General features: G+C 40.7%; 1 protein-coding gene and 1 long non-coding RNA gene across 2 annotated transcripts in view; one reads left to right on the forward strand and one right to left on the reverse strand.

Moving 5' to 3' along the window:
- Positions 1-12,927, reverse strand: part of LOC129148569 (uncharacterized) — a 31,477-nt gene extending 18,550 nt beyond the window's left edge. Inside the window, exons 1-2 of the long non-coding RNA XR_008555555.1 lie at positions 12,820-12,927; positions 12,224-12,308 (exon numbers count right to left, since the gene is read on the reverse strand). This is a non-coding gene — a long non-coding RNA (uncharacterized LOC129148569). The remainder of the gene's footprint in view (positions 1-12,223; positions 12,309-12,819) is intronic.
- IL1RAP (interleukin 1 receptor accessory protein) overlaps positions 1-25,319 on the forward strand; it is a 169,138-nt gene that overhangs the window by 114,260 nt on the left and 29,559 nt on the right. The window contains exons 5-7 of the mRNA XM_054713830.1: positions 3,909-4,095; positions 16,039-16,204; positions 18,586-18,657. Of these exons, the coding sequence (XP_054569805.1) occupies positions 3,909-4,095; positions 16,039-16,204; positions 18,586-18,657 (425 nt within the window). The remainder of the gene's footprint in view (positions 1-3,908; positions 4,096-16,038; positions 16,205-18,585; positions 18,658-25,319) is intronic.

Genomic DNA, 25,319 nt, shown 5'->3' on the forward strand with positions numbered 1-25,319 from the left:
CTACTATGACTATATTGCTGTCACTCTCTCTCTCTTGATATCCTTCAGAATTTTTTTTATGTATTTTCAGTGCTCCTATATTGGGTGCATATATGTTTACTAGAATTATATCTTCTTGTTGAATTGTTCCTTTTAGTATTATGAGGTGGCCTTCCTTATCTTTGGTTATGGCCTTCACTTTGAGGTCGAATATGTCAGATATAAGTATTGCTACCCCAGCTTTTTTTTTTTTTTTTTTTTTTTTCATTTCCATTCTCCTGAAAAACCTTTTTCTATCCCTTCACCATCAGTCTGTGTGAGTCCTTTGTTCTGAGGTTGGACTCCTGTAGTCAGCAGATACTAGAGTATGGTCATGTTTTCTTATCCACTCAGCTATCCTATGTCTTTTGATTGAGGCATTTAATCCATTTACATTTAAGGTTGTTATTGGTAGGTAATTGTTTGTCGCCATTTTTATTCTTTATGTCTGTGTTCCTTCTTCCATTTCTATTTCTTCTTTTTAATGAAGTCCCTTTAGCATTCCTTGCATTGCTGGTTTGGTGCTAATAAACTCCCTTAGTCCTTTTTTGTCTGTGAAGCTCTTAATTTCACCTTCCACTTTGATTGATAGCCTTTCTGGGTACAGTATTCTTGGATTCAGACCTTTGCTTTACATAACTTTGTATATTTCATTCCATTCCCTTCTTGCCTGATGTATTTCTGTGAGAAATCAGTTGATAGTCTAATGGGAGATCCCTTGTAGGTAACTTTCTGTCTCTCTCTGGAAGCCTTTGAGATTCTTACTTTGTTGCTGGTGTTTGTCCGTTTAATTATAATGTGTCTTGTTGATGTTTTTGGATTCATCTTGTTTAGGTCTCCATGAGCTTCTTGGACTTGTGTGCTTTTTTTTCTTCCCAATATCAAGGAAGTTTTCTGTCATTATTACTTCAAACAGGTTTTCTATTTCTTGCCCAGATTCCTCTCCTTCTGGGACACCTATTATGTGGATGTTGTTTCATTTTGTTTTGTCCCAAAGTTCCCTTAGGCTCTCCTCCTGTTTTTAATTGTTTCTTTTTCCAATTGCTGTTGTGCTTGGGTATTTTTTCCTACCTTGTCTTCTAGCTCACTGATGCAGTTCTCCACTTAATCTAGTCTACACTTGATGCTTTCTATTGTGTTCTTTATTGCAGTGATGTCATTTTTCATTTCTTCTTGGTTCTCCTTCATTTCCTCTTGGTTCTTACACATATTGTTGAATTTGTCTTCCAACCTTTCTGATGTCTTCTGACTATTGCTCTGAATTCTTTCTCTGACATATTGCTTGCCTCCATTTCATTTACTTCCTTTTCTGGTGATTCCTGCTTTTACTTCCTATGGGGGCTGTTTCTTTGTCTCCCCATGTTCGCTCCTCTCAGGGTGTCTGGTTATTTAGCTCTCTCTCTCCTGTGTTGACTCTCTCTTGGTTATCTCTGACCTTTCCATCCATGGATTTCCTCACCAGCTGTGTTTAATTTGCCAATTCCAGGTGGATGTTATTCTATTCAGCTGTTCCTTCTATCTGCTCTGTGAGAAGGTGCAGGGCCTGTCTGTATTCAGCACCGCTTTATCTTCCCCTAGAAAAACATTTTAGGCACCATGGCTGGGGAGGCTGGAGTCTCAGTTTTTGTGGGTTCGCAGCTAAGGTAGCTGGTCCCTTTGCATTGTGGTTGTAGGGTCCTGGGAGGTATCCGAAGTCTCCCCAGTTGAAGGTAAGGCTGGACTTCCAATCACAGCTGCTTTCCCCTTCATGATGTCACAGTCTCTGTGGCAGAGTTGGCCATTCCCAGAGAGATTTCAGCAGTAGTAGAGGCTGCCCATCCAGGGGAGCTTGGTCTGTCAGTTCCCAATAGTCCTGTGGAATATAGTTATCCCTCACTCACAAATAGAGACACTCCCTGCACATCCACACACTCTCCTTTCGCTCTCTCACTCACACAGTATCTTGCAGCCTGCCATCCCATTGGCCACCATCTTCCATCTTTTATTCTTTCTTTAATACCTTATTAAGATGACATCCAGATCTGACTTTTGGAGCTAGAAAAGTCAGCCCAATCACTGTTCATCACCTTTTAAAAAAAAATCAGAAAATGTATCTAATTAATCTGAACTTTATCTTTTATAACTTCCACCCATAGAATACTTTTATCTGGTAGACATTTTATTTGTTGATAGAGATCATGCCTGCCACTCTCCCTTTCCACCTTATTACCTATGTTACAAGTTATCTTTAAACAATATCTCCTTCCATCTTGGTGAGGGGAATGAATACCCCCACACCTTCCATTGTATTTAGACTTAATTCATGAGTCATTGAGGATATGATATGTGTTTGAAACCTTATATAGAAATTATTAAAAGTGTGGGCCTATTTAGATATAACCTTAAAAAAAACAGTTATTTTTATTATTAATGCTTCATTATTGCTTTCCTGTATATACACACAAGTTTTATATCTAACTCATTCACTTTTTAAAACATATTTTTGTTGATTTCAGAGAGGAAGACAGAGAGAGAGAGAGAGAGAGAGAGAGAGAGAGAGAGAGAGAGAGAGAGAGAGAAACATCACTGATGAGAGAGAATCATTGATCAGCTGTCTCCTGCACTCCCCGTACTGGGGATAGAGCTTACAACCTGGGCTCTTGACCTGAATGGAATCTGGGACCCTTCAGTCCACAGGCTGATGCTCTATCCACTGAGCCAAAATGGCTAGGGCTCTATCTCATTCATTTTAACAAGTATTTATTCAGCATCTATTGAAAGTTTAGAAACTGTACTAGAGACTATAAGAAAATATTCATGCCGAAACCGGTTTGGCTCAGTGGATAGAGCGTCAGCCTGCGGACTGAAAGGTCCCAGGTTCGATTCCGGTTAAGGGCATGTACCTTGGTTGCAGGCACATCCCCAGTAGGGGGTGTGCAGGAGGCAGCTGATCGATGTTTCTCTCTCATCTCTCTCTCATCAATGTTTCTAACTCTCTATCCCTCTCCCTTCCTCCCTGAAAGAAAAATCAATTAAAAAAAATAAAATATTCATGGTCATACCCCTGTTTGAACTATGATAAACTAAGAGGAACTTAACAGCAAATGAAGACAAGGAAATGTCTGACATGCACAGAGAATTAGAGACCTAATTTGGGGTGCATAGAGGGTCACATATAAGACCTATTTGTGAAATATGAGGTGATGGGACAAGAAGATTCCTAAGCTTTGTGTGTTTGTTACTTTTTTTCTTCATGCTTGATTTTTTTATAGATATGTAAAAGAGCTTTGAATAGTCTACCATAATTTCATTGCGCTTTTCAAAAAAGAAGATTTTTCTATTTATACCAATGTTTTATTTGCTGATATAGCACTGGATGGACATTTTTGATCATGTGCTCTCTCTATAACCATTTTCCATAATTCTACCATGTGAAAAATTTTTCAGAAATAACATTGCTAGGGCAAAAAATAAGGCTATTTTAAGAATAGATTTAGAAACATATTTATTTTCTAAAGGTTGTTTATTTGATTATTAGCCATGAGTTAATATGGTATACTCACCTTTGCCTTACCAGTGCAGAATATTATTAATAATGTTTTAAGGGTAAAATTAAATATACATATACATACATACATACATATATGTACATAAAAATACATATACCATGTTTAGGAACATATCTAAAAGTATAACTATTTTAATATATCAGTAGTAATTAACTGTGTCTGTTTTTATTCTGTGATGTCAATTTATATAGGAAATACCTCCACACATTTTTAATTCTTACATTAACTTGCTCATATAGTCTCAATACATTGCATTATTTCACTTAGCTTACTTTAATGTATTTACTGCATTAGAACAAATGCAAATGAGTCTGCCTATTCATTGCATATTTTTCTTTTCAGGAATACCACATATTGCAGCAAAGTTGCATTTCCTCTGGAAGTTGTCCAAAAAGATAGCTGCTTCAATTCTCCCATGAAAGTTCCAGTGCATAAACTGTATATAGAATATGGTATTCAAAAGATCACTTGTCCAAATATAGATGGATATTTTCCTTCCAGTGTTAAACCAACCATCACTTGGTATATGGTAAGCAAACTGCCATCGAGGGCACTTTACTCTCTCTAAATGGCAACAATTATTTGTTGAGTTAATATAGAAACTGAAAAAAATTTAATCAGATTTTTTATATATTCTTTAGTGACTTTATACAATGTTTACTGCTTCCTCACCTTATAACATTTTAAAGGATGTGCTGGAGGACACGTTGTCTCAACCCAGAATTCCTTAAATTATGTTCACTGGACTACTCTAACTTCCTTGGTCCTATTAACTTCCTCTGAAATACAATTTGAGAAATGTTGCCTACTTCCACTCTGCTCAGTGAATTCGGGAGCCGCTAATTCATCTGGTGAATTTCAACTCCTTAACTAGTCAGTATTTTGTTAGGTGTATGTATTTCATGTTTGCCCTATTTATAGACACAATCCACCTGTGGTCTCTTCTACATCTCAGGGATTTGGGAAGTGGTTAATAAAAAATGACAGTGTTAGAAGGTGGCATGTGTGACAACAGCTACATTGTTGTTGTTTTTAAAATACATTTTTATTGATTTCATAGAAGAAGGGGGAGGGAGAGAGAGATAGAAACATCAATGATGAAAGAAAATCATTGATCTGCTGCCTCCTGCACACCCCTACTAGGGGTCGAGCCTGCAACATGGGCATGTGCCCTGACTGGGAATTGAACCGTGAACTCCTGGTTCATAGGTCAATGCTCAATCACTGAGCCATGCATCTGGGCTATCTGCCTAGATTTTTAACCTCTTCAAATATCCACATAAGCCAAAGCTAAACTCCTGAATAACATTTAAAACAAAACTCAATATTAAGTTATCCATAAGAATCACTTTCAATAAAACAAGTGAGTCAAGCCACAAACACGACCTATGTAAAATCAGTGTCTATAGGGAAAAGGAGTAGGTGGAAGTAGTGTGGTATGAGGCAGACTTGAGGGGTCAAAAACCAATGGATACTCACTGGAAAGCATGGTGAGCCAACATAAGAACAGCAGCTGAAATTGAGAAGGGTGGGTCCAAGGTGTCTATAGTAGGAATTTCTGAAGGGTTTGGAATTGTTTTCATGCCTTGGAACTCTGCCAAACAACTACCACAGTGAGGAGAAATGGCTGGAAGTGGAAACATAAGTAGACAACATCAGGATAACGCAGGGGCAAAAGTAAGTTTACAGTTGTGAGTATGGAAAACACAGTTTATTCTTGTATTCTTAAGAATTATTGTGTTATTTTTCATATAAACAACTGTACACTTACTTTTGCCCACCCTGTAGAGAGGAAGGGAAGAGAAGAATGGGAGCAGCAGAACAGTCAGGAAATCTCAAGACCATACTTTTGAAGAGGAATCTCTCTGAAGTTAGAAAATCCTGCCAGATTGTAAAACAAACAAACTAGTTTCCCATGAAAATGAGCAGCAAGGTAAAGCTCCAATTCAAAATTATAAGAAAAAGGAGAATAAGAAGCAGAATAATATTCTGCAGGAAAGAAAAAAGCATGCCAGAAGGACATATTGTAATCCACTATTTAAAAAATGAGCCAAAAATTAAGAAATGGTACAAGATGAGAAGAATAGCAAATACTTTTGAATTATAAATGTCCAGAAATTATAAAACTTAGTAACAACTTAGAAGAAAGTCATTTTAGAAATGAAGCTACACTAAGAGGAACATAACAGCAAATGAATACACTAGATAATGCCTTAAGATTAACAGAAAGTGGAAGGGAGAAAAAAAATTAAACCAAAGTTAAATGATGAATAAAAATAAGAAGGGTAAAATGTATATACCAAAATCATATAAAGTAGACTTTAAAACAATGAGTACTATTGAAGATAAAGGGGAATTTTCAGAATAATAAAAGGGACAATTCATCAAGAAAGCATAAAAATAATACAAGTATGTATGCCTAGTAACAGTGTTTCAAAATGTATGAAGCAAAAGTTGATAGAAGTAAAAGACTAAATAGACAAATCCATAATCATAGTTGAAAAATTTAACATCTGTCTGTAAATGTTTAAGTCATTAATAATGAAATTACTTAGGAGCCAACTATAAAAGTTTTCCATTGGCCAAAATGCAACAATTTTAATTTTAGCAAGAATATTAATTACAATGTGTGAAATACCATGAATTAAGTTTAAATCCATAAGTTCTTAGCGCTATTCCAAAATGTTTAGTTGATTACATTTGGATGATGATAGGATGTCAATTTGTTATCTTGAAAACTAATAAATAAGGGAGAAAAGTCAAGTATTTATTCTGCCTTTCCTGTGAGAAATGTACATTTAGTTATGAAATGGTGCAGAGAAGTATGTTTTTATAAAGTTATATCATCAGTTTGAAACCACAATGACAATAAATCTTAGCATTAAGCATCAGTGACAGCTACCATCACAAGAAGGGTAGCAGCCCGGCATATTCCTTCTGATGAAAGAACAGTATCAATTATAATTCTGCCAAGTAGATTTTGGATACTGCTGCCATTTTGCTGGAAATATAGAGAACAGAAGAATATATTGATCTGTACCACGAGTTTGTAGTCAGCAAAGTCTGGACTGTGGAAAACTATATGCCAAATGCCTTGGGTTATTCAACAGAAATTCTGCGAGAAAAAACAAAACCATGTTGTGGGAACATATTGATTAAAAGAAACGTATAAGACAAATTTAAAAATGGATGTGACTACCATGTCTAAGGATGTACTATAGAAGATACAATTATAAAAGAAAACAAGGAAGTGATTTTATTATAAAAATATATAGGTAGTGACTACTTCAGCAGGTTGCAGAAGAGCTGGGATTGACATAGGACATTTGGAAAGTAACTGGCAACATTCTACTCTTGAACCTAAGTGGTGTTTGCTTTATAATAATTCATTAATGCATGTTTCAAGTTTTTGTGTATTGTATTTTATAATAAAACAGCTAAGAAAAAGAGAGGGAGAGAAAGAAGGAAACAAAGAAAATGAGCAAGAGAGATTTAAGACCAATTGCAGTGTAAGAATCTTAGATCATGCTTTGTTCAAATAAACTATAAAATAAGTTATGAGAAAATGAGGGCAATCTGAACAGAATATTAATGATATCAATGAATTATTATTACTGTTTTAAACTGTGATAACAGCACTATAGTTATGCTTGCAAAAGGAGTCTTGTCATTTAGAGATACGTAGAAATATTTACAAATGAAATTGTGCAATATCTGTGATTTGCTTTAAAATATCTTGGGCTGCAGTGAGTGGGTATAGATGAAATAAGACATAGTCTAAATTGATACTTTTGAGACTAGGTTTGGGTACAGGGGATCATTGTATATTTTCTCCATGATTGTCATTTTTTCATTGTAAAAAGCATAATAAATGATTTAAAGGGTAATATTAACAACTAGAGTCCCAGTGCATGAATTCGTGCATGGGTGGGGTCTCTCTGCCTGGCCGGTGATCAGGGCCGATGGGAAGGGGCCAGCCAGTGGGGGGAGGGGCCGCGGGAGGTTGGCCGGCAAGTCCCCCCCCCATTGGGGCCAATGGGGGAGGCCAGCCAGCTGGGGGGAGGGACCTCGGGAGGTTGGCTGGTTGGCTGGGGGGAGGGACAATAGGAGGTTGGCCAGCGGCCATGGGAGGTTGGCCAGCTGCAGGAGGTTGGCTGTGGGAGTGCAATGACCACCAGGGGGTAGCACCTGCATTGAGCGTCTGCCCCCTGGTGGTCAGTGCACATCATAGCAACTGGTCAACTGGTCGTTTGGTTGTTTAGTCATTCGCTCACTTAGGCTTTTATATATAAAGACTTTACGTCAATAAGTATATCTTCAAGTTTTTTTAAAAATGTGTTCATCTAGTTATCAAGGTCTCTTATCTCTAATTTTATTCACTTTTTTATATTTTGAATACTCAATAGTCTGAAAAAAATAATTTTATTTTCTTACCAAAGGATCTCACAATTTAATTGACAAGTTTATAAATAAGAAGAATTTACATTCTTATTGAAAAGCAGAATTCTAAGTTCCAAAGAGAATTTGTTTGTTTTAAAGACAGGGAGAAATTTACATGCATCAACTTTATCAAATTAACTATTTCTTGAGGGCAAAGTTATGCCATACTTATCTCTGTATTTTCAATGATTCCCAGATTTCTTTTTCCTGGTTGGAAGGATGTCAGTGATATTAACCAAGGTATGAAATAGCAGAGGAGGAGCAGGGTTGGGGAGCAAGTGAAAGATTTAGACAATGTCATATTGAGTTAGAGATGTACTATAGATGTACTATAGAGATGTACATCTCTGAGACACCTAGGTGGCAGTGGCCAGTAGGTAGTGGTACATGTGTGTGAATCTGGAGCTTATAAGATAAGTCAAAGTTGGAGTCAGAGAACTGGATGAATCTATATGATAGTTGGAGCCCTTAAAGACTAAGATCAAAATCTAGAGAGAATGTTCATGGGGTGAATGAAAACAGAAAGCCTGGAAAGAAGACTGAGAAAAAAAAAGTCATAGTGGCCAAACCATCTCCATGGCAGATAACCAATAATGTTCAGGTGGCTAAGAAGAAACAGGTGATCAGCCATCATTTCTTTTCCATAAAAAATCGCACTTATCTGTGGCATACCTCTTTTATTTCTCTATACTTGGGTAATTGACTGAAACCATTAATCCTAAGAGTTCTGCCATACTGGGTACAAAATCAGAGTTCTTGGTAGTTGGATTCTCCTATCACTGAATAGCAATGATGACGTTGCTTTCTATTTTCTACCTTCTACAGAAACTCCCTGCATCCAGTAGGTATCTTGGTCCTCATAGGGTAGTCTCTTTAAATTGTTATAAACTGAATTCCCTGCCCCAACATTGTAAATACAGCCTCCTTTTCTAATACACATAACTGTGTGAGAATTAAAAGACACATTAATTTGTTTCAGCGATTTTCTTCCTCTTAGTCAAATGGTTAAAAATGATAAATTGAAAGACAGAAAAGGAAACTAACAGTTCTTGCATTTTGCTTGTAAAATATGTTATGTGTAATACTCATCACCATCTTTCAAGGTATATGTCATCCTTTCACATATTATGAAGCCCAGTCTCAGAGAGGCAAACAATAGAGCTAACATGTATTGAGCACAGGATTCTTAACTTAATTTTCTTAACATGAGGTAAGTTATCTTGTGTTCTCCATTTTGTAGTTAAGATAGAGCAACTGAGAGATTTGCCCAAGGTCACAGAGCTAGGAGCCAAGATTCAACCTTGTATGAGTCCATACTTTACACTGTGGTATATCACTTACTCAAAAGAAATCTAGCTGATAGTGGAGAATCTGGGATTTTAGGCTATTTCTGTTTGGTTTCAAGGTTATACTCTTCAGAAATGACACTGAGAGGGTGGTCTAGTCTTTACTTCTGAAGCTTAGGACACTTGGAAGGGTGGGTAGTCTTTGAACACAGGTTGGGTTGTAGGCTGAACTGTGGAACACAAGGAAACCCATGGACAGAGGGCCCTGGGAAATCAGAGGGGGGTTAGACAAACAGATTAGAAGGAATAGAAATTAAAAAAAAATTGTTCCAGAACTGCAAGGGAAATGGGGCAGGATTGCATTTTACTCCTTGGCATGTCTTCTGTCTTTCCTCCTCTCATTTGCATGGCAGGCTCTTCCTCATTCAGGGCCCAGAATTCATAGCGTTCTAATTCAACAATCATGTGAGTTAAATTGATGTTCGGTAAATGTTTGTTGAATGAGCCAGGTTTTGTAACAAGCCTGGAGAGCACACCATGGTTTGTCATTTACTAAATTTCAAATAGCCACATGTATAAATTGGAAACGACATGTGTATAAATTGGAGGTTGCCTGTTTATTCACATAGGAATATGGGAATAAATAGCAGTAAAGACACAGGTGTAATTTTGTTATTTTTTACTACTACTACTACTATTATTATTATTACATTTACTCAGAGACCTGGACTTTAAATTATAGCAAGCCATCCCAACTTTCATATTACTGGATTATTTATCTTCCTCTTTGTTGCAATTGAGTATTTGATTTTTCCATACCGAGATACTTATAAAAACAAAGGAAATTATCCCCTCCCCTTTTTCTTTTTTACTGAGGATCAGAGGAACCATTTTATTAGGTGTTTTGAATATTACATTTATACCACCTGCTGAAAGCCCTAACTGATATTTAGGAGAATGGATATCATTCTGGAGACCAGTCTGTGAAAAGCTGGTTGTTCTTATACTTAGTATAATCATTAAAATTGGTATATTACCTTCACCTCTAAATTTCAGTATAAAGTTAATCAGAGTTGGTCAGATACTGTTCATAAATCTCTCTCAGAAAATGGGAAACTGCTTTTTCTGACAAAGTGCCACCAGGAAAGCACATTTCTGACTGAGTGCCAGGCTTGGCCTTTTACTGGCATAGCACATATTGTAGACAAGTTAGTCCAAGGTCTGCATAATAGACTTTATTTTCAAAGTGCTCCTTGCAGTTTGATCTCAGCTGTTTGGTTGCTCCTTTACTTCTTTCCTTTCCCTACAGTTTCCCTATCAAGATTTTTCATCTTTGGTAGGAAAGAAATATGTACCATATATTCTTTCAAACTATATACATTTAATTCCATATATCCTAATATATAAAAACCCTGGATCTGCAACAACTGGTAGGCTCGACCAACCAGAAGTCAGTCCTGCAGTCAGTGCTGGGTTGCCATGGTGACCCAGCACTGACTGCTGAGGAGGCTGCAAATCAGGCCCAGAGAGAGGCCTGAAGAGAGAAGCAGGGTCTGATCTGTTGATTAGCACTTGCCTCTCTCTTTAGCTCCAGGCCTGGTCAGCAGCTGTGCCTCCATTTCTCTCCAGGCCTCCACCAGGGCTGCTAATCAGCCCTGCCTTTCTGATCAGGCTCCATTGATAGGCCCAGAGAGGCTGACTGGCATAGAAACCAACCAATCAGAACCAAATCTGGGTCAACTGTGAGGAGCCAATGGCTGCCTAGGAGGCAGAACTTTTGATGCTGACTGGCATAGAAACTGACCCATCAGAACCAAATCTGGATCAACTGTGAGGAGCCAATAGCTGCCTAGGAGGCAAAGCTTTTGATGCTGAATGGCATAGAAACTGACCAATCAGAACTAAATTGGCCAGCAGAGAAGGGAAGTTGGGGGAGAGATCAGGCCGGCAGGGGAGGGCAGTTAGGGGTGATCAGGCAGACAGAGGCAGTTAGGGGCGATCAGGCCGGCAACATCAATTTCAATTGAGGCTAAATTAGGCTGAATGAGTCATCCACTTTCTATTTTGATAGCATGTAACTTAACTCTCATTTTTGTTACTATAATGATTGCACTTCTCTCTTCTGTACTAATGACCTCTCCTTTTCTTTCCCTTGAATACCAAGCCCACAGCACAAAGCTCAGCCAATAAACTTTGTATGTAGGAATTGATTAAATAATTGAATGAATTGGACTAGACTGGAAAATTTCATGGGAATAAGGCCATTTCTCTATTTAATGCCTGCTTTATGCCCAGTGACTAACACAGTGCCTGCCATGTAGAAGGGATTTTGTAAATATTAGTTGCTTAAACATTGAAATATCTTTAGTTTTGTTCATTAAAAGTGACTGGTAAGAGCTCTTATGAGGCTTTGTAAATAAGTATGATGTGTTTTATGCTAACTTAATCTTTGGTACAAAGCTTCAATAGATATTCCTAACTTTTCTTTTTTTAAAAAAAAATATATATATTTTATTGATTTTTTACAGAGAGGACGGGAGAGGGATAGAGAGCTAGAAACATCGATGAGAGAGAAACATCGACCAGCTGCCTCCTGCACACCCCCTACTGGGGATGTGCCCGCAACCAATGTACATGCCCTTGACCGGAATCAAACCTGGGACCTTTTAGTCTGCAGACCGACGCTCTATCCACTGAGCCAAACCAGTTTCAGCAATATTCCTAACTTTTCTAACCTTATATCTCCATTAAACTTTTTATATCCTTACTCTCACTCCTTCCTCCATCCTACAACTCACTCATATTTCACTTCTTATATTTTGAATAGTCATCTTCTTATCATACTACATGAGCTTTCAACACCATGTCTTCTGTCTTTGCTTCTCTCATTCATATTTTTGATCATGAAGCACAAATGCACTGAGCATTTACCATGTGCCAAGTATTTTGCCAGCTGCTGGCCATGATGTACAGTACTCATTCACCCTCACGTCTCGCCCCCACAGGCGTAAATTTTCTAGAGGAAGAGACAAACATGAAAAGTTTATTGTAATAAAGTTAGATAAGTATAAAGTACAGCATAGGAAATATAGTTAATAATATTGTAATAACTATGTATGGTGCCAGGTGGGTGCTGAAAATATTGGGGGGAGCACTTTGTATTTGATTGTCTTACCACTAAGTTGTGCACCTGAAACTAATACAAATAATATTGAATGTAAACTGCAATTGAAAAATATCTACAACATAAAAAATAGTATAAAGTTAGTTAAGGTCTGACACAGAAAGAAAAATGCTATTAGATTTCAGGGAAGTTACAGCTTTTTCCTGTGCCTCAAGTGCTGCTCCCCCACGTTTCCCCTCCTAGCTAATAGATGCTAATATTCTACTTATTCTTTAAGATAGAGCTCAAATCTTTCTTCTCAGTCAAGTTTTTATGAATGTTTTCTGTTTGATCTTTCCCTACTCTCTGACCCTGATATGCCTTTCAGAGTACTTGTTGCAATTCACCATGAGACTGTACATACCTATAGATTAGGAGTTGTGTCCTTTCCATTTTCCATGCCCTCACACATTTCTTGAATGGTGTATGGTATGGACATACTCGTCCTTGGTTAGTCAAGACATCCCCCCAATCACACCCCACATCTCACCACATGATGTATTTCCTCTCGCTCTTTACCTATATGTCATGATAGGTTGCCATGGCTACCATTATGCCATTGAAACATTGCTCTCCTGCTTAACTTCTCTCTTTTGAATTCAGAATGAGGAACTGATGGATCAGCTAAATGGATAATTTGTCTTCTAGTCAGACAAGTGTTTGCTTCATAGTGGAAATCCACTTACTGTTAACTGATTTCTTGCATTTGAAAATACTGTGTGTGTATTCTTTTTGTTTGTTTGTTTGTTTTTTATTCTTTGGATATCCAGATCTTTGTTCCACTTTTTTTTATGGATTCCAAGTAAATTATTTTGAAATTATAAGAAAATGTCCAGGCTTCGTTTTCAGGAGTAGTTTAAAATATTCCATGTGTCTCAGGTCTATGTGCTGAAGGGTCCTGAGCTGTATCTGCTTATAAGAAACAGATAGAGCTCATCACACACTACAGGCCAAAGTTAGTGGTTCAGCAATGCCCTGAAGCCACCCCCAACACACAGCTCAGAATGAAAAATATTTTCTGCATTTCCTTTTCTTGCATGCTATATAGGTCTGATAGCTTTGAAATATACTTTTTAATTTCTTTTGGTTAAAACTAGTTATGGGGGCCAAATATTTGGTGATGAAAGATGACTTGACTATGGGTGATGGACATACAATACAATATACAGATCATGTGTCATGGAAATGTACACTTGAAAGCTATATGACCCTATTAACAAAAGGCACCCCAGATGAGATGATGTGGTATATGTAAGTGTATGTCTCAGTATAATTTTTCCAGCCTCGACTAAGTGCTGAGCAGAGGTGTTTATTCTTAGTTAAGAAACTAGTTAAAGTTTGCTTCTTAACTAAGAAGCTAGGTTTGGCTCAATGGACAGAGTGTTGGCCTGCAGACTGAAGGGTCCCAGGTTCTATTCTGGCCAAGGGCACATGCCTGGGTTGCAGGCTTGATCCCCAGTAGGGGTTGGGCAGGAGGCAGCTGATCAATGATTTTCTCATTGATGTTTCTATCTGTCTATCCCTCTCCCTTCCTCTCTGAAATCAATAAAAATATATTTAAAATAAACAATAATATCCTATATAATAAAAGGATAATATGCAAATTGACCCTAAAGGCCAAAGGACCAGGAACGACTGGTTGCTATTATGTGCACTGACCACCAGAGGGCAGACTCTCAACTCAGGAGCTGCCCCCTGGTGGTCAGTGTGCTTCCACAGGGGGCGTGCCGCTCAGCCAGAAGCTGGCTCATGGCTGGCCAGTGTACCAGCGGTGGCGGAGTCTCTCCCCCCTGCTCAGCAGCACTAAGGATGTCTGACTAACAGCTTAAGCCCGCTCCTGCCTTTAGTTGGACATCCCCTGAGGGCTTCCAGGCTGCCAGAGGGATGTCTGACTGCCACCTTAAGCCCATTCCCCCAGGGAGGGGGACTAAGCTGGCAGGTGGACATCCCCCAAGGGCTCCGGGCTGCAAGAGGGCGCAGGCAGGGCTGAGGGACCCCTCTACCCCCCAAGTGCAGAATTTTTGTGCACCAGTCCTCTAGTAATAATAATTGAAAAATAAGAAGCTAGTTAAAGACCTTTACTGAGCTATCTAGACAACTGAGTTTTAGCTCTGCACTGTGTTATCTGGAATATCTCTTCATTTTTCTATCTCATTTTTTTCCACTTGTAAAACTATAACATACTTAAGTCTGATTTGTCTACTTAGCAAGGATTTAAGAAAAGCTAACAAATTAGAGAAAATAGCTTTGAACTGTTTAAATAGAAGGTATCACAAAACTCAAATAGAATTCTTTAGATAGTATAAACTTGATTTAAACCAAATCTGACATAAATTCATTATGAATACAGGACTTTGTGGCCTTACACTTTGTGATAACCTAAGAGTATTGAAACCTTTGGCTGATGTGACAAGTGTCTAGAAGCACTTTTATCAAAACAGGATAAATTGTATTTAGAAAATTACTTAACTGAGCATATATCAGCTTCCTTGTGATGAAAATCCACATGAATCATCTTTTTAGTGCTATTTAAAAGACATATTCCTGTTACAAAGAATTACAAAATGTACCACTTTGTGTAACTGTCATATTTCAAAACACATGCTCCAGGAATTGAAGCAAGAAAACCTTAAGTATATGAGAACTAAAGTTAAGTATGTGAATTTAGGAAGTTAAGAGTACAAGCCAGTAACAGACTCACATAATTTTAAAGATCTACGGGAACTTAGAGATATTTAATTCTTTTTGTCATAGATGAATTATTTTTTAATATATGTTTTTATTGATTTCAGAGAGGAAGAGAGAGGGAGAGAGAGATAGAAACAATCAATAATGAGAGAGAATTATTGATCGGCTGCATGTCCCACACTGGGGATGGAGCCAGCAATCCCGGCATGTACCTTGATCAGGAGTCGAAACATGACCTCCCGGTTCATAGGTCAATGCTCAACCACTGGGCCATGCCAGTTGGGCTTAATTATTGGTAAGACTCATAAAAATACATTTTGTTTTTAGATTCTGGAGTCTGTGACATCCAATTTCAGCACATAGGAAAAATAGAAGAAAAATACCAAAAATTTTGTACATAACCAATATAGTGTTACAACAGAGTGATCAAGAGTGCCAAAATCAGACATCTAAATTAAGCCTAGTTTTCAAGCAGAGTGACTGGATTCCTGAATTAATATAAACAGTGAAGAAATGTAGAAAAAAGTGAAAAAATAATTGTGTGTTTTTTAAAATAGTAAAGCAAGCAGTTAAGTTACCTTAGTTGTTTTTCAATACTTTAACCTTGCTTCACTGTTAACATGAGACTCCCAGAATCCAAATACTGGATGCTCAGACAGGAAGCTGGTGCTCTTGAATTTATATCTCAGTTCAAAACTTTAATTTTCTTTTGCAGAACTTAATGCATTTAATCTTTGCAGAAACATTGTCAAATAGTTGAGCAGAATAGCTTAGTAAAAGGTACAGCCAGCAAAGATATTTGTATATTTTGTGCAAAATTACCTATGTGCATGTGCTTGTCTATTTTCTATGCATGTATCTAAATAGAAAACATTATTTCTTTTACTTCTTATAGGGCTGTCACAAAGTACAGGACTTTCATAATGTGATACCTGAAGGCAAGAACTTGAGTTTCCTCTTAGCCTTGTTTTCAAATAATGGAAATTACACATGCGTTGTTACATATCCAGAAAATGGGCGTGCATTCCATCTCACCAGGACTCTGGCTGTAAAGATTGTAGGTAAGCATGATTTGTATCAAGTGTGAAGGATAGGAATAATCTTGTGTGTTTTGTTTTTTTTTTTTTCTGTTAATAGTTTATTACAAACAAGTGTGTAAAATCTGTGAGAGGAAAAAAAAAAAAGCTTTTTTGTTTGTTTGTTTGTTTATTGCACTCTCCCCAGAGCCTCTAGCATTTCTACATACATAGTGGGCATTTGGTAACTATTGGTCTATTGAGTGAATATGTGAATAAGTGAAGTAAAGGCAGCTTGAGCAGTGAAAGAAATAACAGACAGATCTGCGTCCAAACTATGCTACTGCCATTTAAGAGCAATATGATTTTGGTCAAAGTCTTAGTCTCCTCATCTGTACTCTGGGACTTAGATTACCTAACGTTCAGGATAGCTGAGAATATTAGACATAATATACAGGCAAACAGTGGAGACTCTGAATAGTAATGAATAGTAATTAATATTATTGTCCAAAATCTGTTTTAATAGAATTAAATAAACTATAAGTTTCTATGCACTGCTGTTGTAGTTAATGCTCAAGGTATTTGCATGCAGTGTCCAACCCCTGGTTTGAACTGAAAGAAGAGGAGATGAGAAACTGGGGAAGTGAAAAGGACAATGTCTAGGCAGAGTCTACAGACTTCTATGAAACCCACAACCAAGAGAACCAGTGTCAGAATATATGGTATTTAGAGCAGAACCCTAAATACCACTGTGCCCACTGTATTAAAATTAGAGAATATCAGAGTGAGATTTTGTCAAATCCCATTATTTTTTTTATAGAAAAAGGCAATTTACTATCTTTTTTAAATTTCTGTAAATCATTGGTGCAAGGTATTTGCACATTTTTTGGGGGGGAGGGATGAAAATCCTATCTTTTAATAGATGGAAACATTGAGGCTCAACAACAGAAAGCAACCTGCTTAGTTAGAGACATTCAATGCATTGGTAGAAGAAGTGATTCTCAACCCCAGGTTTTTGACTTTTTGTTTAAGGCTTTTTCTACCAGTCTGACACCAGATTCAGCTTATGTATTTCTTTAAAACAGATTTAACATAGTACAAATAAAATTCAAATAAAACACTTTTGTAACCACTTTCTCTGCTTACTTTCTGAATAGTGCTGAAGTGGGGACTAATTCAAAAGAAAAATCAGACTAAATTACTAAATTTAGAGCCTAACATGAATGGACTTTAAAAGTCAAATGAATATTCTAACCTTATATTCATGTTGGCAGTTGGTCCTAACTGCCAACATGAATATATATATGTGTGTGTATATATAAGTGGATGCTTTAATATGCATCACTTAATTAATATGCATCACAAAAATACCCCCAAATTAAGATAATTTAACTTAATTTAATTCTTATAATGAACCTGTAAAATGAGTTTAATTACTCTCATTTTAGAGATGAGGAAAATTAGCTTTTCATAGATTTATTAAAAAACAGTCATGTGGTTAGTAAATGACCAAGTTGGGATTAGAACACCTATTGGTCATTAAAACTTTGAAGCCTCTACTCTTTTTAAAATATATATATATATATTTTATTGTTGTTTTTTTTTTACAGGGAGAAAGGGAGAGGTATAGAGAGTTAGAAACATCAATGAGAGAGAAACACTCCTGCTCACCCTCTACTGAGGATGTGCCCATAACCAAGGTACATGCCCTTGACCAGAATCGAACCTGGAACCCTTCAGTCCACAGGCCAATTCTCTATCCACTGAGCCAAACTGGTTAGGGCTGAAGCTTAAATAATACAATACAAATCTCCTTCAGGATATTTTTCATTCAATTTAGGAATTCTGAATGTTATAAAGAGCATTGATCCTATGAATGAACCTTTAACTGATAACTGGACATCAGGTACCCTTAGGTGCTGGACTCAATTTGATTTTGGATTTTTCATTTATTAATTCATTTAATACTTATTTAATTAGGTCTTACACTAGACACTCTGGGAATTTTGAAGAGAAATATGTAGAAAAGAAACAATTGAGCAAAACAGGAGAGCAATTAATTATGCTGTAGTCTGACAAGACTATCTCGTGTAAGCTTTGGAAAGTGAAAACAGTGGTTAAGCATTCTATTCTGAAATATGGAGGATAATCAACATATTTTGTTTGTTTCTTTGCTTGTTTTATATGGTTAAAATGTTATAATGCACTCTATAGTGAATATATTCCATCTCAGAAGGATAATGTAGAATTTCTATGTGTAACTTGTCTTCAGACTTATTGACTGCAATTCTTCTCAAGAAGAATTGACAGACCATGCCAGAAGGTTGGGCAAGGCTTCACAGAAGAGGATATTTTTGAAATGGGTTAACAGGGATAAAGACTTCATGACTTAACATCATCTCCCATTGTTCTTTGCTGTCTTACAGGCTCTCCAAACTCTGCATTGCCCCCCCAGATCCACTTACCCAATGATCTTGTGGTCTACGAGAAAGAACCAGGTAATTACAGCTGTGGACTCTGAATTTCAGTTAGATTATCTTAATTATCTACATATATAAAAGCCTAAGCGACCGAATGACTGAACAACCGAACAACTGGTTGCTATGATGGGCAGATGCTCAACACAGGGGGCGGATGCTTAACATAGGAGCTGCCCCTTGGTGGTCAGTGCACTCCTGAGGCTAGCCAATCTCCCGCGGTCCTTCCCCCCTGGCTGGCCGGCCCCGATCGGCCCCGATAGGGTCGGCTGGCCAATCTCCCGTGGTCACTCCCCCAGGCCGGCCAACCCCCCATCGCCCCTCCCTCCCCACAGCTGGCTGGCCCCAATGGCCCTGATCAGAACCTCCTGTGGCCCCTCCTCCCACCGGCCAACCTCCTGTAGCCTCTCCCCCTGGCCAACCTCCCATAGCCTGGATCGGCCCTGATTGCTGGCCAGGCCAAGGGACTCTACCCGTGCACGAATTTGTGCACCAGGCCTCTAATAAGGAATAAAATGCCACAGAAATTAACACAAGAGAATAGAGGGCTATTGTAAAAACAAAACAAAACAAAACAAAACCCCACAGGAATTGAAATTGATGTTGTCAGAAACCAGGGTAGCTCTGGGCATTAGCTACCTCCTGGATCTCATGGGGAGCTCAGGTATTCACTGCTTCTCTCTAAGCAGATGCTGCTGTCTTCTTCCTCTGCGGGCAGGTTTCCTCCCCTGATGAGGGATTTCTCTTTGATGCAAACTGTAGCTTACACAGGGTTTTGGTTTGCCAAGCCTGTAGCATGAGCACAAGGCATCCATCAAGCTTCTGTTCCACTACAAAGTGGCAGGGTTAAAGCTTGGAGTCAGCACTGTGAATATAATAGGTAACAACTGATACAACCAATACACCCTGATTCAGAACACTATGAAATATTTGCTATGGTCATCTGGGTCTCTTTTTAGTTTTCAGATTTTTTCATTCCAGGGAAAAATCACTTGTAACTGATTAAATAATAATAATGATTTATTTATTATTATTCTGACTCAGACTCTCCCACAGGTTAGCTGGAAACTGCAGAAAATTTTTAACATTTTCTGAATTGTATGTTTTACAAAAATTCAAAACAAACCCAGTGAGAGCTATAAAAGAACATTTGTTTAAAATGTACTAAAGTTAATAGAGGCAGTGACCAACATAGGTAGAGAACAACAGTACTCCCCATATTAAGATAAGGTTTCAAACAGTGGTATGCCTTGTAAAAAACACAAAGAACACAACCCCAAATGGACCAAATTTTCTTGATTTACTACTGGCTTTATGTATTAATATAAACATTCTTCCTGCAATCAGGGTAAACACTTATTAATCATCTAGATACATTCCATATACTTATCACATTATGGTTGCAAAAGCATGCCTGAATCCAATGTCACTTTATCTTCTATATTATATTGATATTAGAGGCCCGGTGCACAAAATTCATGCGGGGGTTGGGGGAGGTCCCTCATCCTGGCCTGTGCCCTCTCACAATCCGGGATGCCTCATGCACCAGTAACCATATTTTTCATACAGATGAAAGGTATCTTGCTGTTGTACGGGCAGCTACATTTTTTTGCCCTGATTATAAAAAAGTAGTATATAACATGATCCTTCTGAGGCAGTAGTGCCATTTTCCCCATCTTATGGGTGGAAAAACTGAAGCAGAGAGAAGTTAAATAATTGGCTTTGTCACACAGTTATAAGTGTCAGAATCAGGGCTGACCACAAAATGTGCAAGCCAGAGTCCACGCATGTCATCGCTGCATCATCCTATTTTTTCAGTGTTAGAGTAGCCTTGCCAGGTTTTAATTTTTAAATCTAAGAGACTGTTCCCAATATACAGAAATGTATGTTTATCCCCATGTAGAATAAACAGGATGTAGACAGTTTGGAGGTTCTTCTGATGAATTAGGACTAAACAGCCACAGATCTCTTTTTCAAATACTGCAGAAGCCACCTTCCTTGTTTAACTGTGTGTGGGATGTAGCAGTTTATAAGCTATGACATAGTCACTCGCCATCCGGGACCCCTCGGGGAATGTCCAACTGTCAGTTTAGAGGTTAGAAAAAAACCTTGTGAGAGAAAAAAACAAAACAAAACAGAGGCCACTCCAGTGAGGGTGGGTTCTGAGGAGCTAGGGTTAACTTTCTGCTTGAAGATGCACCAAGCCAGGGAAGAGGGGAGGAAGGAGTGTGTGTGTGTGTGTGTGTGTGTGTGTGTGTGTGTGTGTGTGTGTGAGAGAGAGAGAGAGAGAGAGAGAGAGAGAGAGAGAGAGAGAGAGAGAGAGGGAGAGTGGGGGAGGGGGGTCTGGGAGGGCCCCTGGACTGCCCGCTGAGGCACAGACCTGCAGGTGCAAGTGGGAAGACAGTTTGGCTCTCACTGAGCCCAGTTGCAGCTGTTTAACCTAGGTGGCTTACTGAAGACCACCCCCTAAAACTCCAGAGAGAGAGAGAGAGAGAGAGAGAGAGAGAGAAACCCCCCAAGACTCCAGACTCTTTTATTCTAAAGCACAAAACTTTGCTTTCCCCACGTTTATGCATGTCTAAACACAAACCAACGTGTACTTCAAGCAACTTGTATTAGGGAAGGAGAACTCAGCCTTAAAGCAAAGGGTGGAGGTTTAAACACTCCTCTAGTCCCCCAGCTGAAGCTCCTTGGGGGGCCTGCCTCTTTGCGAATCCACATTTATCTCTTGGCACGTGGGAGGTTAGGGAGCGCAGCATTATCCTGGGAGGGGAAGGTCACGGGACTGCACCCGTGGTACTCGCCCCAAGTTTCATTTCCTCACCCACCCGTGTCGCTTTCCACCCCGCCACTGATCCAGTTAAAGGAGTGGGGGGTCTGCAGCTGGACGCCTCCAGGCAGAGAGCACGCTGGGGGCCGGGTTGTCCAGCACCCCCACCAGCAAGCAGCGGCTCTCCGTGTCCCGCCCTGCTGCACGCCAGACTCAATCCGACTGGGTGCGGGGAGAGATTGGGTGGCTCCCTGGTGGGGACTCTGCGGCTGCTGGGGGGAAAAGAAAAGCCTCCCCAGAAAACGGTTTTTCAAAAGCCTTCAGGAAGCCACCTAGGTTAAACAGCCAACTGGGCTCAGTGAGAGCCAGACTGTCTTCCCACTTGCACCTGCCGGTCGGTCTGTGCCTCGGCAGGCAGTCCAGGGGCCCTCCCAGACCCTCGCTCCACCCTCCCACCTCCATCACGCACACCTTGGGAGAGGGTGCTGCTGCGCGCGGGGGGACGGGGCGGGGGGGGGGAGAGGGGTGTGCTTATATGAACTCCTTCGACCTCTGCACTATTCCAAACTCCCAAGCCTCAGGGCTCACTTGTGGGCTTCGGAAGCCCTCGAAGTCTCCCCCCCCCCCCAGTCCCAAGGCACTGCTCCAGGTCACCTCCCAGCTGCGGCCAACACTCAGACCCCGAGGTGAGTTGCCCTGCGGGTCCACCCTCCTTTCCCTCCTCTGCTCACTATGCCCGGGTACCCCCACAGCTCCGTGGGCCACGCAGGTTAGCGAGCACTTGCCCAAAGTTAAGAATGGTTCCTAGTGCCTTTGCCCAAAGGTAACCGGGGCACAGTCTCCCTCTGGGAACTCAGTCCTGAGGTGCTGCCTTCCACCTCTAAATTCAGTTCTCATGTAATTCGCACCAAAGAAACTCTGCTCCCCCGAGGAAGAGACCCACTGAAGAGACTCCTGAGGCAGTGCGGGCACGCCTTCTCTGCACTTGGGCACAGAATGTCATGTTTGCAAACAGGGTGCAAGCCTGCTGCGCTGCAGGGCTCAAGGGGGAGACATGTGCAGCCACCAAAACACTGGTTGCTATCTTTTCTCCTTTGCTTACAGAGAAAGAGATTCCAATCCTATCCCTAACCCCCATGTAGCCATGCACCCAAAACTCCTCCCCATGCCCCTTCTCCCAGACACGGGCCCTCCAATGTCCTGGCTGCTTCTGTCCTCTCTAAGGGGCTGCACTCTAAGTTCATATGTTTGAACAGTTAAGAAAAAAACAGGCTGAAATTGGACTTACATGGAACCTGTCCATGGTAACCACTTGCTCTACAGGAGTGCCCACAGCACCCAAGTTCTTGACACCCTTGCAATCTGGGACTCCTCGGGGGATGTCTAACTGCAGGTTTAGGCCCAATCAGAGGGGGGATCGGGAGCAAACTGGCAGCTGGACATCCCGGAGGGACATAGCAGTGCGCCAAATGGCAGATGGCCAGGGAGGAGCCCGAACCAGGCCGGGTGCTGTGCAGCTCACGCTGTGCCTGCTGCTTCCACTTGGTAGTGCTGCCCCAGAGTCAAGAGAGGCTCCCGCCCCCCCCCCCCCTCACTGCAGCTGTGCTCACCAGCCATGAGCCCAGCTTCTGCATTAAGCGTCTGCCCCCTGGTGGTCAGTGTGCATCATAGTGACTGGTCGACCAGTCATTCTGGTCATTCTGGTGGTTCCCCTGTAACAGTCACTGGGCTATTATATATATACTAGAGGCCCGGTGCACGAAATTCGTGCATGGAGGGGGGTTGTCCCTCAGCCCAGCCTGTACCCTCTCCAATCTGGGATCCCAGGGATCAGGCCTAAACGGGCAGTCGGATATCCCTCTCACAGTCCAGGACTGCTGGCTCCCAACTGCTTGCCTGCCTGCCTTCCTGATTGCCCTAACCGCTTCTGCTTGCCGGCCTGATCACCCCCTAACCGCTCTGCTTCCAGCCTGTTTGCCCCCAACTTCCCTCCTCTGCCGGCCTGGTTACCCCTAACTGCCCTCTCCTGCAGGGTTGATCACCTCCAACTGCCCTCCCTTGCAGGCTTGGTCACTCTCAACTGCCCTCCCTTGCAGGCCGGGTGCCTCCCAACTGCCCTCTCCTGCTGGCCATCTTGTGGTGGCCATCTGTGTCCACATGGGGGCAGGATCTTTGACCACATGGGGACAGCTATATTGTGTGTTGCAGTGATGATCAATCTGCATAGTACTCTTTTATTAGATAGGATAGAGGCCTGGTACAGGGGTGGGGGCCAGCTGGTTTGCCCTGAAGGGTGTCCCTGATCAGGGTGGGGTTCCCTTGGGGCCTGGGGCTGCCTGAGTGAGAGGCCTGTGGTGGTTTGCAGGTGGGCCACACCCCCTGGCAACACAAGCGGAGGCCCTGGTATCTGGAATTTATTTTCCTTCTACAATTGAAACTTTGTAGCCTGGAGCAGAGCCAAGCCTGGGGCTCCCTCCGAGACCCGCAGCCATTTGTGTTGGGGTTATAATTGAAACTTTGTTGCCTTAAGCGGGTGGGCCCGGCCAGGGTGTGTGGAAAGCTTTGCTTCCCCTGTTGCCGGCGGCAACCCTGGCCTGTTCTCTCAAGCTCCATTCTGCCGCCATTTGTTTACCTTCTATAATTGAAACTTTGTAGCTTGAGTGGAGGCTTAGGCCTGCAACGGCTGGCAGAAAGCTTGGCTTCCTCTGTTACCTAGGAAACCTTGCTCTCTGTGGCTGTAGCCATCTTGGTTTGGGTTAATTTGCATACTCACTCTGATTGGATGGTGGGCGTGGCTTTGTGGGCGTGGCTTGTGGGTGTGTCAGAGGCATGGTCAATTTGCATATTTGTCTATTATTAGATAGGATAGATAGAAAACTGGGGAGGAAAGCATAAGAACCACACATTGGAAGAGAGGACAGAGTATGAGCACAAAGGGAGACAAACCTGGGTTCAAATCAGGATGATAATATAATTTATCATTTCAACCTGGACACCTTTTGATAGTGAAAGCAGTTGATATTAATAACTAGGAAAGCAAACATACAACAGAACTGTCCTGGCCATCTAGAAATAGAAGGTCATTCTAGGTCAAACTCCGGTCTACTACTTATTAACAATTTGATGGAAGCATGGCATTTCGTATGTTTAAGCTTCAGTTTTCACATCTATAAAACATGAATTTAAAAAATGCCTTCTAAAGGGCTGGGGCCCAGGAGCTCAGCACTGCTGCTCACCATGGAGGACCTGCTGCAGGCTGCTGCCTGCCTGGAGCCCTCTGTCAGTGAGCAGGAGCTGCTCCAGTACAAGTTCATCCAGCGCAAGTTTGCCACCTGCTAGGGGCCCCCTGCAGTCTGGGACCCAACCCCACCCACAGCAGCTAAAGCTACCTGGGTATCCCCACAGACCTGAGAGAGCAAAGGGCTCTGTCTCAGGCTGTCATCGACTCACCTGAAGGCTGCCTACCTCCAGGAGATCCCCTGGGTGCCAAGTTGGGGAGGCCTGAGAGAATTCAAGAGGCTTCCTCTGACCATTTTTCCAGGCTAACTCCAAGACTAAGGCCCACCTGCTCAGGAAGTGGGGTGGGGGCCTGGAGTTCTGGGAATTGGGCCCTGAGGGGGCCTGATTGGTAGCTGAAAATAAAGTGTATGCTGCCCTCTGGAATATTAATTAATTAATTAATTAAGTAATTAAATAAGTAATGTCTCCTAGTATTTTGTTAAAAGTAAATGATAACATTAATAAGCAAAACTATTTAGCATAGTAAATTATAACAAGTTCTCAGTGAGTGTGCTGCTTATTATTATTATTGTTATTACTTCTATTATCATTTCTGCCTAGAAACCCCCCAACCTCATATTCCATCTCAGAAGGATAATGTAGAATTTCTACATTTAATTGTCTTCAAACTTAT

Source organism: Eptesicus fuscus, chromosome 3 (assembly GCF_027574615.1).
Source record: "Eptesicus fuscus isolate TK198812 chromosome 3, DD_ASM_mEF_20220401, whole genome shotgun sequence".
Lineage (NCBI taxonomy): Eukaryota > Metazoa > Chordata > Mammalia > Chiroptera > Vespertilionidae > Eptesicus > Eptesicus fuscus.